Raw genomic sequence first — 13,959 nt, 5'->3', positions numbered from 1 at the left:
GACATGTCTGGTTGGGTAAGTGTGTGTGTGTGTCAGTACTGTGTGCAAGTTGACTATGCAAACAATTTGGAATTTTCAACACATGAATGTTTCTTATTAAAACAAGAAGTGACGCAGTCAGTCTTTCCTCAGCTCTTAGCAAATAGAGACTTGCATGCATAGTATTAAAATTAGCCCTCTGATTACAATGAAGAGCAAGAATTGTGGCTCTGTTATGGGCCAGCTGCAGTTCTGGGCTCCCGAGTGGCGCAGCGGTCTAAGGCACTGCCTCTCAGTGCTAGAGGCGTCACTACAGACAACCTGTTTCGAATCCAGGCTGTATCACAACCGGCTGTTATTGGGAGTCGCATAGGACGGCACACAATTGGCCCAGCGTCGTCCTGGTTTGTCCAGGGTGGGTGGAATTCTAAATAAGAATTTGTTCTTAACTGACTTGCCTAATTAAAGAAAGGTTACATTTTTATAAATGTAAATACTAGATCTTTCTTTGCAGCACTTGTCCCTATGACTGGATAATCAATAAAAAAAATATATTGAACTGGAGCCTGCAAGACTTGATTTGTGGAGTGTGGTGTCAAAAAAGTGTATCTTATGTTTAGAATGAGGTTATGATGACACTGAAAAGAAAGATGTCAAGTCACAAGACAAGGATTTAGGTTCGTGTCTCTTTAAAAACGTCATTCCATTACGTTCAGTGATTTAATTGTGTACATGGGTCGCTCTCATGTGGCGCTTAAAGGGGGTGTTTGTAGCAGTTTGATATATTTTTTAGATGTAAGTATTTTTTTCTTCATATACTGGATCAACAAATATCATTACCAATCACGTACAAGGCAGGAACATTCTCTGCTGACACATTTCTGTAAGAAAGGGATAGAGAATTATCACTACTGGGCATATCACCCTCGAAAATCAGTTTGGACCAATCCATTTCCCAAGCATGAAAACGCACATGTGGGTTTGGCAATGAGGTTACAAGAAGGATTGCATGCATGGTAGTCTTTAGCTTGTTACCCAATTACAGTATATAATGTGTGGTTAAGAATCCAAATAACAGTACAAGTAGGCCATATACATTGTCTAGTCACTACAAAACATTTAAATAGATTTAGCTGACGCACTGGCTTGGAAATCTACTCGGGAGACTTGCTATCAGCTAAAGTTTGCTAGCTACATCGCTGTCAGCAGCATCGCCTTTGAATTGGCTGGTGCGTATTCATTATCCAGTATTTTCTCAACAGTTCATCGCCACCTTTTGGAAACCATGTTACGCATTAGGCTACACATACTTATTTTTAATACCAAAACTAAACCCAGTGGATTGTAGAAAGTTTGCGGCCAGTGGTTCCAACCCTCACGGCTAGTGAATATTTAAGATGGGGTCGTTATTTCATTCAGCATCCAGTTACGAGATTAAACATGCGGAACAATCATTGACGGAAATGTCAAGCTCATTGGACCACTACAAGCGCATTTGACAGAAATTACACTTAAATGTACCGCAAACTAGTTCGATAAATGATCATCAGGCGTTGCCACGTAACGTTAGCTAGGGGTGTAGTGGCGCATTTATACCTCAAGCGTCCAGGGTCAGGTTACAGAGGATTTGTGAAAGTTAGGCTAGCTTCACCGATATCATATTATTGTGATAGTAATTATTTCCAAACGTGATATGCAGTTTCAGTTTATTTAATTGTTGTGGCAGTAGGTTATGCTTGCTAGGCCACCACCTTTTGGCTGAAAGAATAAATGACGTGTAGATTTTTATGTAGCCAATATATGCAACTGATACAAAATGGGACTTTCACAAAAATGTGTCCCATTTCTTCTCTGTTCCCCAGTGTGAGCAGACTTCACCATGAGTTCAAGAGTGTGTAAGAACTGTGGGGGCACAGACATCGATGTGGACCAGGCCAGAGGCGATGCCGTGTGCGTGGGCTGTGGCTCGGTTCTGGAGGACAACATTATCGTGTCAGAGGTCCAGTTCATGGAGACAGGAGGGGGCGGCGCCTCTGCTGTGGGACAGTTTGTAGCTGGAGATGGTATGTGCAGATGGATTGTAGTTCGGTTACAATGACAAGAGCTACATTATTCTGAGGGGTAGCCCATTCATAGATGACAGCTACCTTTTAGTGCCTATGATTAAGGATATCTTATTTTTTAAGAGCCCTGATGTTTGCTCTAAACGTTAACACGCATCGCTCGTAGTACGTTTTGGAAACATAAGGAACATGTCTTTCAAATCATCACAAAAAAATTACAACACACCTTTTATAAGGTTAGCGTTCCCACATGGCGAGATCTCCATGTTACAGCACTTGTTTACAGAAAACAGCCAGTCACCACCTGTGCTAATGCTCTGAACACCTGTGTGTTAGCTTAACTCTGGAGGAAGTGTAGTTTGTCAACTGGAGGCACACACAGCGTATGGATCTGTGCAAATCAGATACAGTAAGCATGTCTTTTTTATTTCAAATATTATTTCTTGCTGATATGAAAGAAGGGTTATGTTTCAAAGTGTTTAGCAAGCAATGATTATTGAAGTTTCTAAACGTTAAAACACGGCGTTGGAATTGTAGAATACACAGAGCCAGCCGTGGAATCTTATGGAGAGCTAAGAGACATTGCTTATAAGAAGTATAAAACACTTTTAGATCCCTTTATTCCTGCAGTTTTTCATGACATTAAGTTAGTCACTTGGATTGCAGAATGGTATTTTTGCAGAGTGCATGGCCCTGGCTTGTCTTTCCAGTAGCTGTGCGTGCGTGATATCTCTGAGGATGCTAAGCCAGTAAGAAAGCCATATTACAACCGTTGTTGTGATATTTGCTTTGTTTGCTCTAACCCATTTGTTCATACGCCACCATGATATACAATAAGGCTGTGACGACAAAAAGACAGACACATGGTGGAATAAAATAAACTACATGTTTGTTTCATCACAAAACCGAATAGCGACATCTGTCATGTGAAGTCCACAAAGCAAATATTGCATGTAACAAATAGTTATGACTTGGAGCATGTTCAAGTTAATGTTTTCGACAGTTTACTAAACGACTGCTGATTTAGAACCGCTGAGTTGGCTACTGCAAGTCGGCACAAAGACAACAGGAGCACTGCATCCGCTATTCCACCACCATTTAAACATCATGAAAACAAGGCTATATATACTTAGTTTAATACACTGAAAACAAACTTAAAGATGCCAATTACTAAAAACAATTTATTCCAATCAATTTATCTAAATATCATGTGGTTGTCCATGGTACTTATTTGTGTGTGCATGCGCAGTAAAACATGTTTTTGGACTCACCCTACGCCAATGCCATCCTCTTTCATGTTGGCAAAACGGTCTATCTCATACGGTACACTAGAATTTTTTGTCATAGGCTACCTAGCTAAAATGCTTGCTAGCCTAACTTCCTCGCATGGGCAACAATGGACCAGCTGAGTTAGCTAGCTATACTGAACAAAAATATAAATGAAACATGTAATGTTGGTCTCATGAGCTGAAATAAAAGATCCCAGAAATGTTCCATACGCATAGATTATTTCTCTCAAATTTAGTGTACAAATTTGTCTACATCCCTGTTAGTGAGCAATTCTTCTTTGCCAAGATAATCCATCCACCTGACAGGTGTAGCATATCAAGAAGCTGATATTACAGGTGCATCTTGTGCTGGGACAATATAAAGCCACTCTAAATTGTGCAGTTTTGTCACACAAAACAATGCCAAAGATGTCTCAAGTTTTGAAGGAGCGTGCAATTGGCATGCTGACTGCAGGAATGTCCAACAGAGCTTTTGCAAGAGAATTGAATGTTCATTTCTCTCCCATAAGCTGCCTCCAATGTATTTTTAGAGATTTTGGTAGTACGTCCAACCGGCCTCACAACCCCAGACCACGTGTAACCACGCCAGCCCGGGACCTGCACATCTGGGTGTTCTTCACCTGCGGGATTGTCTGAGTGGAGGGGGGTTTATTTCTGTCTGTAATAATGCCATTTTGTGCGGGAAAACTCATTCTGATTGGCTGGGCCTGCCTCAACAGTGGGTGGGCCTGCCCTCCCAGACCTACCCATGGCAGTGCCCCTGCCCAGTCATGTGAAATCCATAAATTAGGGCCTAATTTATTTAAATTGACTGATTTCCTTCCATGAACTGTAACTCAGAAAAATCTTTGAAATTGTTGCGTGTTGGGTTTATGTTTTTGTTTAGTATAGTTAACGTGAGCCTACTAGACTAATTCTAGGCTAGATATTGAAATTCAATCTTCTCAGGCCAGTGCCGCAATATATGAATTTATGGTTAGATCAGAATCGTTGTCATAATCATTGGCCTGTACAGAGAATTAAGTAAAAACCAGAAGTCCAATCTCCATCCATGACTTGACTTTTTCCACATTTTGTTGTTACAGCCTGAATTTAAAATGGATTAAATAGATCATTTTTATTTTTTAGATAGATTGGTGGTAAGGCCCTGCGATAGACTAGCGTCCTCTCCAGGTGGTGTACTTGTACATCAAGCTGCCTCGCACTACAGAAACAGGCATCCTGCCCTATGAGCTGTTCTGGCTCTCACAAGCCAAGGCTCTTGCAAGTCTACTTACTACACACAATACCCCATAATGTCGAAGTGGAATTATGGTTAGCATTTTTTTTTTTTTATGAATTAAAAATGAAAAGCTTTAATGTCTTTAGTCAATAAGTATTCAACCCATTTGTTATGGTAAACCTAAATCAGTTCAGAAGTAAATATGTGCTTGAGTCACAAATTCCATGGACTCGCTCTGTGTGCAATAATAGTGTTTAACGCGACTTTTTTTTTTTATGACCACCTCATCTCTGTATCTCACACATACAATTATCTGTAAGGTCCCTCAGTCGAGCAGAGAATTTCAAGCACAAAGACCAGGGAGGTTTTCAAATGTTTCACGAAGAAGGCACCTATTGGTAGATTGGGGGGATAATAAAAATAAAAAGCAGTCATTGAATATCCCTTTGAGTATTTTAGGCCGTCATTGTAAATAAGAATTTGTTCTTAACTGACTTGCCTAGTTAAATAAATATAAATAATGAAGTTATTAATTACACTTTGGATGGTGTATCAGTACAGCCAGTCACTACATAGATGCAGGCGTACTTCCTTACTCAGTTGCCAGAGAGGAAGGAAACTGCTCAGGAATTTCACCATGACGCCAATGGTGACTTTAAAACAGCATTTTAATGGCTGCGATAGAACTGAGTATGGGTCAACAGCATTATAGTTACTCCACAATACTAACCCAATTAACAGAAGAAGCCTGTACAGAAGGAAGCCTGTATATAACAAAAATATTAAAAAACCTGCATCTTGTTTGCAACAAGGCACAAAAGGAATACTGCAAAAAATGTGGCAAAGCAATTCACTTTTTGTCCCGAATACAATGTGTTATATTTGGGGCAAATACAACACATTACTGAGTACCATTATCCATATTTTCAAGCATTGTGGTAGCTGCATCATGTTATGGGTGTGCTTGTAATTGTTAACTATTGGGGAGTTTTTCAGGGTAAGAAAGAAACCGAATGGAGCTAAGCACTGGCAAAATCCTAGAGGAATGACTGTCTGCTTTCCACCAGTCATTGGGAGAGGAAATTCAGCTTTCAGCAGGACAATAACCTAAAATACAAGGACAAATCTACACTGGAGTAGCTTACCAAGAAGACAGTTTATGTGGCCGAGTGACAATTTTGACTTAAATCTGGTTGTAAATCTATGGCAAGACCTGAAAGTGGTTGTTTAGCAAGGATCAACAACCAATTTGACAGAGCTTGAAAAATGTTAAATGGAATAATGGGCAAATGTTGCACAATCCAGGAGTGAAGAGCTCTTTGAGATTTACCCAGAAAGACTCTGTAATCGCTGCTGTAATCGCTGCCAAAGGTGATTCTAACATGTATTGACTCAGAGGGTCGAATAGTTATCTAGTCAAGATATTAGTGTAAAATTTCATGCGTTTTTAACAAATGTTTGAATTTATTTTCTATAAATCCTTGACAAAAAATGACAATTAAATCCATTTTAGTCCCACTTTGTAACACAACAAAATGTTTGGAAAAGATAAAGGGTTGTGAATACTTTCTGAAGGGACTAAGCATTTTGCTGGACCCGCTATAACATCTGCTAAATTGTGTGATACCAGTATCGTGATACTCGCTAGTACCGTAGAAAAGAAACAAAACATGAAGCAGATTTAACATATTTAGGAAAACAGCCCTAATATCTTTGATGTCATCCAGTCTCCATATGTATTTATTTTCCAAGCTATAGCACACAGTATCTTACAGCAGGTTTTTAAAGGACCAAAGCGTATAGTCTGCTTTGAGTTTTCATTTTTGCTAAGGAGAAAAGGTTGGAAGTATCGTCACAGCCCTACTGTTTTGTAAATGTTAAAGATTGCACTCCTGGTGTCGATGTAATGCTTCTCTCTTTTCCTGTATTTATAGCCTCTGGAAGGAACCCCACTTTTGGGGAAGGGCTCTATACGGGCGTTGGAAGGGAGTCCCGGGCCCAGACCCTGCAGAACGGTGAGTTAACATTAGGGGTCACCACTTGCATTCCTAAAGTATTGGCGTGCATGCATCATAAGAGCTCATTACACTTACAGCAGGCCTAATCCTCAAATGTGGGTGCGCTAGGATATTAACCTTTGTTTTTAATGCTGTCTTTCATGATGTCTTGAAATGAAAGCTTTTTGTCTTATACTAGACAGACTAAACTGATGCCATCTGCTTTACATGGTCCTCTTCCCTTCGTAAAGTGGCATCTGTTTTGGCACCTTATTTCAGAAGCACAACAAACTTGGTAGGGACAACCCATTTCCTTTAATGTCCAATGAGAGATTAACAGGGTGTGTCTACAGCAGAGCTTGTTTGGCACAAGCAAACATCCATCGCATGCTTGAATGCCTCAGGAAAGGGCTGATGTCATACGTTTCCTTTGTCTGGTCAGACATATTCAGTCTGTGTTGCCTAGTTTTGATGATTTCCTGTTTGTTTAGTCACGTTTATTTGTAAGTTACTTTTACTCGGCCATAAAATGTCAGTTATCTCCCAGTAACCTAATGTGAGTAGTTGTCTGCGGCTCCTGCTGCTCCCATGGTACTGATGATCAATATCGTGCTGGCTAACTGCTAAGCAGGAGAGTGTGTGTGTGGGGCTTGCAAACATAGCACTGTCAGAGTGTGTCTGTAGGGACGAGACAGACGTTAGTCAGACTTTGTGGACGATGACTAATATATGTGTGTGAGAGGAACAGAGACATAAATAGATATAGCCGGGTGTGAGTTTGTATGGGGTAATAGGTCTGTCATGCTGTGGGGAGATGTATAGTGTCTATGGAGCTCTGAGAGAACAAGAGTGGTGCTGTGAGGGAATGCTCTCCTCCATAAACATCCCAAGTGTCTGGCCAGGCCACCCTCTGCTCTCCCACCCACCCACACTCTGATTAATGCAATCATCCTTCCCCACCGGCACGGCTCCCGCCTCCCCCGTCCCTACCCCCGCCCTAACTCATCACGTCTCCTCACAATGACCAACAGGTTCCTTTTCGCATTACTGGAGAACATCTCATATGTCCTGCGTTGGACCCAAACTGCCTCAATATATCGCTAGTGTGTAGCTTTCCAATTTTATCCAGCTGTCACAATAAATGTACCGGATGATGATGATGATGCTGGTTGGGGTTTGGAAGATGTATAGACAAAGCTGCATAGAAATCAGGATCTTTAGAGTTTGTCACAACTTGATGAGGAGAGGGGAATGAGGATTTTGCTTAAATTCATCAAAGTTAACTTATAACAGTGAACCTTTGTGGGATACACGAGGCAATTCTAGGTATTGTGGCATATTTTGGTTAAACTATCCCTAATTCAATGGAATTGCTACCCTCTGCATGCACAGTGCATTCTTCCATCACATGTACAGCTGATTCTCAAGATCTTGCACACCAATGAGATGCTATTAAGCCCACACTACTACACTGTCTGAGCCAAGGACTACATGCCTTCTGGTAAGTTTTGATTGCAATACTGGGTGGGGTGAATATATTTTATGACATGTTTTTTGTTAACTAGTAAATAGTACCCTACAGCAAAGTGTGTTTAAATCATTACTAACTTGTTAACAATTTCTTCTAGTTAGTTTTGGTTTTAGCTTGCTTGAGCCTGCTAACTGAGTGTTTATTCACCTGTTTCCATACATGTTCAATTTTAAAACATGTATCTTACAAAGGAGTTGTTTAATCTAACTGCTTAACTAGTTATCTGTACATGGGGAAATTTTTAAACTTTTTCCCCCTAATCTTTACAGGAAAATGCCACAGGCACTATCTGATGTGTGGATACATTTCACTGCAGCTAATGTAGAAGGAAAAGCTGTGCAAATAGTGTGCCAAATCATATGTGAAGAACGCAACAAAGATACAGAATCATCTGGCCATGTGCATAAAGTTCCCTCAGCGCTCACAACAAGCAACCTCTGACAGTCCCCCTACTTCTATTCGAGGTGAAAATGATGAATCAGACACCTTATCCATAGCAACAGCTCATGGTCCTCCTGGAATCAGATGTTTTTTTGACTCAATGGCGGAACGTAGTCAGAGATGTGCTGATGAATGTCTTGCTCGAGCTGCGTATGCAACTGGTTCACCGCTGATGCTCATAGGCAATGTGTACTGGAAGAGATTTCTGAATGTTCTTCACCCAGCATACACCCCTCCAACCAGACATGCTTCATCTCCTCATTTGCTGAATGCAGAGTTCAAGTAAAGGTCAAGCAAATCATAGAGAAAGCAGACTGTATTGCAATCATCTCTGATGGGTGGTCGAATGTTCGTGGGCAAGGAATAATTAACTACATCATCTCCACCCCTCAACCAATATTCTACAAGAGCACAGACACAAGGGACAACAGACACACTGGTCTCTACATTGCAGATGAGCTGAAGGCAGTCATCAATGACGTTGGACCACAGAAGGTATTTGCACTGGTGACAGACAATGCTGTGAACATGAAGGCTGCTTGGTCTAAAGTGGACTTCTACCCTCATCACACCCATTGGCTGTGCTGCTCATGCATTGAATCTGTTCTTCAATGACATCATGGCACTGAAAACAATGGATACACTCTACAAGAGAGACAAGGAAATGGTTAGGTATTTGAAGGGTCATCAAGTTATAGCAGCAATCTACCTCACCAGGTGAGAAGAATAAGAGCACCACATTGAAGCTGCCCAGCAACACCTGTTGGGGGTGGTGTTATCTTGTTTGACAGTCTCCTGGAGGGGAAGGAGTCTCTCCAAGAGATGGCCATATCACAGTCTGACGATTTTATGGAAAGCCCCATCAAGAGGATCCTCCTAGATTATGCATTTTGGGAGAGGGTGGTAGTAAGCAGCTTGAAACTCCTGAAACCTATAGCAGTAGCCATTGCACGGATTGAGGGAGACAATGCCATCCTGTCTGATGTTCAGACTCTGCTTGCAGATGTAAGAGAAGACATCCGTACTGTCCTGCCCACTTCACTGTTGCTCCAAGCAGAGGAAACTGCAGTTCTGAAATGCATCAAAAAGCGTGAACACTTCTCCCTGAAGCCCATACACGCCGCAGCGTACATGTTGGACCCCAAGTATGCATCCTGTGTGGTGCAGAGATCAACAAGGCCTATGGTGTCATCACTACCGTGTCTCGCCACCTTGGCCTGGATGAGGGCAAGGTTCTTGGCAGTCTGGCGATGTACACTTCCAAGCAAGGGCTTTGGGATGGAGATGCAAGATGGCAGTCGTGACAACATATCTCATCAGTCACCTGGTGGAAGGGACTTTGTGCATCTGAGGCTCTTTCCCTTGTTTCCTCCATCATCCTCAAAATCTCACCCCCTCAGAGCGCAACTGGTCCTTGTTTGGGAACACACACACCAAAGCACGCAACAGGCTGATCAATACAAGGGTTGAAAAATTGGTGGCCATCCGGACAAAGTTTTGGCTTTTTGAGCACGACAACGAGCCATCCTCAAGGTTGGAAATTGACAGTGAAGATGAGGCCTCAGAGCCTATGTTCAAGAGGTGGACATTGAGGACTTCCAGGGAGAAGACATGGAAGCCTGAGAGGAAGACAACCAAAGCTTTAGTTTCTATAATTTAACAGATAGATGTATGTTGAAAACGTTTTTGGGAGATGCGATGGGTCATTGGGGATCATTCAATATTCCCTTTTGTTGTTCAGTGAAATCCTCCCATGTGAAGTCAACTCTTTTAAGTTCAATTTGTAACTAAACTGCTTTTTTATTTCTATTGGCAGGATTGAATCATTTGCAATTTTGTCTACTTATTAGGTAAAAGGTTTATGTTTCTGTCTCCATATGATATGGTAAATATATCCAATGCAAAAAACATTACAATTTAAATGGTAGTAATATTAATTTGCATATATTCCTACAGAAAGTTTCCACCTCTAAATATTCCCCAAAATGTGCAACCCTAGGTATGAGTAATGCTGTTGATGTGCGGATGCCCTATAATCTGAAGCAATCTGTTTAGCAAAGCAGGGGGGATATTTAATCACTAAGATGTTGCATTACCTCAGCAGCAGTAGTTTGCCACGCACATCTCACGAGTACCTGTGTGTATTCACTGAGACATCTGATTGTGTATAATGCAAAGTTAATCAGGAGAGCAAAGGACACACTGATTTTGAAACACCTGAACTGAAATTCAGGGTAATTACAATCCCTGTCGTGTGTGGATCTTTGTCTACTCTGTTTATTATGTCTTAAGTGCATATGATGGTGCGTCTGAGTGTGTACGACTTCGAACTGTGTGTAATAACATGTCTGTGTTTGTCTCCAGGGAGACGTCAGATCAACACGCTGGGCCACCAGCTGCAGCTGAACCAGCACTGCCTGGACACGGCCTTCAACTTCTACAAGATGGCCGTGTGTAAACGCCTGACACGGGGCCGAAGGGTGGCCCACGTGGTGGCCGCATGCCTCTACCTGGTCTGCAGGACGGAAGGGACACCTCGTATCCTTACACACTGCAGAGAGGGGTGGGGGAGTAACAGAGGAAGGAGGGAACGGCAGGACAGGGAATTTTGCAATTGCCTTTGAAAAAAGGGGAAGGCAAAATGTTTATGCTACAACCAAATAGTTGTTACCATTATACACTATAAGACCAAAAGTATGTGGACACCTGCTTGTCGAACATCGCATTCCAAACTCATGGGCATTAATATGGAGTTGGTCCCCCTTTTGCTGGTATAACAGCCTCCACTCTGGGAGGGCTTTCCACTAGATGTTGGAACATTGCTGTGGAGACTTGCTTCCATTCAGCCACAAGACAATTAGTGAGGTCGGGCACTGATGTTTGTTGATTAGGCCTGGCTCGCAGTTGGCGTTCCAATTCATCCCAAAGGCGTTCGATGGGGTTGAGGTCAGGGCTCTGTGCAGGCCAGTCAAGTTCTTCCACACTAATCTCGACAAACCATTTCTGTATGCACCTTGCTTTGTGCATGGGGCGGGGCATCGTCATGCTGATACAGGAAAGGGCTGTTCCCAAACTGTTGCCACAAAGTTGGAAGCACAGAGTTGTCTAGAATGTCATTGTATGCTGTAGCATTAAGATTTCCCTTCACTGGAACTAAGGGGCCTAGCCCGAACCATGAAAAACAGCCCCAGACTACTATTCCTCCTCCACCAAACTTGACAGTTGTCACTATGCATTCGAGCAGGTAGCGTTCTCCTGGCATCCTCCAAACCCAGAATCATCTGTCGGACTGCCAGATTGTTAAGCGTGATTCATCACTCCAGAGAACGCATTTCCACTGCTCCAATGTCGTCGAGCTTTACACTACTCCAGCCAACGCTTGGAGTTATTTAACTTGCCCAGTTATTTTGCTGACGTTGCTTCCAGAGGCAGTTTGGAACTCGGTAGTGAGTGTTGCAACCGAGGACAGACCATTTTTATGCGCTACTTGTTTCAGCACTCAGCGGTCCAGTTTTGTGAGCTTGTGTGGCCTACCACTTAGCGGCTGTGCCGTTGTTGCTCCTAGATGTTTCCACTTCACAATAACAGCACTTACAGTTGACCGGGGCAGAAATTTGACTACCTGACTTGTTGGAAAGGTGGCATCCTATGACCGTGCAACTTTGAAAGTCACTGAGCTCTTCAGTAAGGCCATTCTACTGCCTATGTTTGTCTTTGGAGATGGCATGTCTGTTTGCTCAATTTTATACACCTGTCAGCAAATGGTGTGGCTGAAATAGCCGAATCCACTTATTTGAAGGGGTGTCCACATACTTTAGTGTATATACAGTGCATTTGAAAAGTATTCAGACCCCTTCCCTTTATCCACATTTTTGTTACGTTACAGCCTTAGATTTTTTTTAATTTTTTAATTACTGTTTTTGATTTATCATTATGGGGTGTTGTGTGTAGTTTGGGGGGGGAAAACAATTTAATCCATTTTAGAATCGGGCTGTAACAAAATGTTGAAAAAGGGAAGGGGTCTGAATACTTTCCGAATGCACTAGGGCTGACCCCAGTGCATTCAAAAGTATTTAGTCGAGCAGGAGCAAAAATAAATATATATTCTCTCATGGTGTACAAGATATGTCTGATTCATTGTGGAGGTCGTGGCAATGGAACAGTCCAGTCTAAGATGGGCTACTGAAATGGTATATGGTTATATTACATAAGAACAATGGTGCAACACTAATAAAAAATAAGATTATTTTATAACATGCGCTTTCCTTTCGTTGGATAGAGGTCGATGTCCACGGTTCTGAAACACATCAGTGCACTGTTGAATTGGCGCTTAGACCATGTTGCTTTGTGCCTAATAGCAAAGTTAACCAGCATATTGGTGTTGAGAACAATGCCAGAGGCAGCTGCAGAATGAGGAGATGGTTTGGTAGGATTTAGAAACTTGGGAACCAAGCTTGAGTTATCAGTGTGGCCCCATCACCTTGACATGTTGAAAAACTGTATCTTCACGCCTAGAATAAAAACCTCCAGGCTTGCGTCATAACTCTCAATTCATTGGGAAGAAAATAAAGAATTACAGGGGGCAGTTTGAAAAAAAACGAATGCCACCCGAATCATCCTCTGGAATAACTAACATTTTTGAGTAATAATTACATAACCAACGTAGTAGTAATACTAGTCCTGTGTGAAAAGGTCTTTGGACATGTGCATGCAATGCATACGTGTCAAAGAAAGAGAGCATGGGTTGAGAGAATAGAGTTTTTCCTAAACAAATGAGGAATTTCGGTAACAGAAATGGCTGTAATTATATTGCATTTTCAGCTAGAAGGACAGCGCGATAAACACTTTAGTCTTTGGTGGTCGCTGCAGTAGGGAGGAGAGCGAGACAACGGGTGCTAGTCAGTCATTCTTAAAAATGTTTTTTTTTTTTTTTTTTACAACGCAGCAAGTCTGAGCCTGGCCCAGCACAATCAAATCAATTAATCAAACCGTGTGCTTAAAGCATCAGACAAGCTCAGTGAATATAGTTGATTTGATTAAAACACATGGGATGTGTCAATATATGGAAAAATACACATTTTGGTTGATAGAACAGACGACTCTTGGTCGACCAAGATTTATTTTTTAGTCGGGGACAGCCCTAGAATGCAATGTATAGTGTATATATGTAGCTGTAGCATCAATCTCCAGGAGTTGTAATAGTGTTAGACATGACTTGTGGTAATGTTTCACTCAATACCCATTTCTGTACTGTCCTAATGTTAAGCAGATCAGCTTTTTATATCCCATTGTACGGCTGTTGGTTTATCGTTTCCTGTCATTGACTGAGTATGATGTGGTTATGTAACAGCCAGTGGTTTCACAGGAAGGGCAGGGGACAGTTTTATCTGCTAGAACAAGAGGATGGAGGGAGCAGAGCAAAGCCTTTCCCATTACA

At 41.9% G+C, this 13,959-nt stretch overlaps 1 protein-coding gene across 1 annotated transcript in view; it reads left to right on the top strand.

Annotated features, from left to right (window-relative positions):
• The first annotated feature begins 932 nt into the window (after window positions 1-932).
• brf1a (BRF1 RNA polymerase III transcription initiation factor subunit a) overlaps window positions 933-13,959 on the top strand; it is a 140,152-nt gene continuing 127,125 nt past the window's right edge. Inside the window, exons 1-4 of the mRNA XM_055865028.1 lie at window positions 933-1,208; window positions 1,842-2,042; window positions 6,488-6,568; window positions 10,887-11,060. Of these exons, the coding sequence (XP_055721003.1) occupies window positions 1,859-2,042; window positions 6,488-6,568; window positions 10,887-11,060 (439 nt within the window). The 5' untranslated portion in view covers window positions 933-1,208; window positions 1,842-1,858. The remainder of the gene's footprint in view (window positions 1,209-1,841; window positions 2,043-6,487; window positions 6,569-10,886; window positions 11,061-13,959) is intronic.

The sequence above is a fragment of the Salvelinus fontinalis genome, chromosome 16 (assembly GCF_029448725.1).
Source record: "Salvelinus fontinalis isolate EN_2023a chromosome 16, ASM2944872v1, whole genome shotgun sequence".
NCBI lineage: Eukaryota > Metazoa > Chordata > Actinopteri > Salmoniformes > Salmonidae > Salvelinus > Salvelinus fontinalis.
The sequence above is the reverse complement of the archived record's forward strand: the minus strand, read 5'-3'. Positions and strand labels throughout refer to the sequence as shown.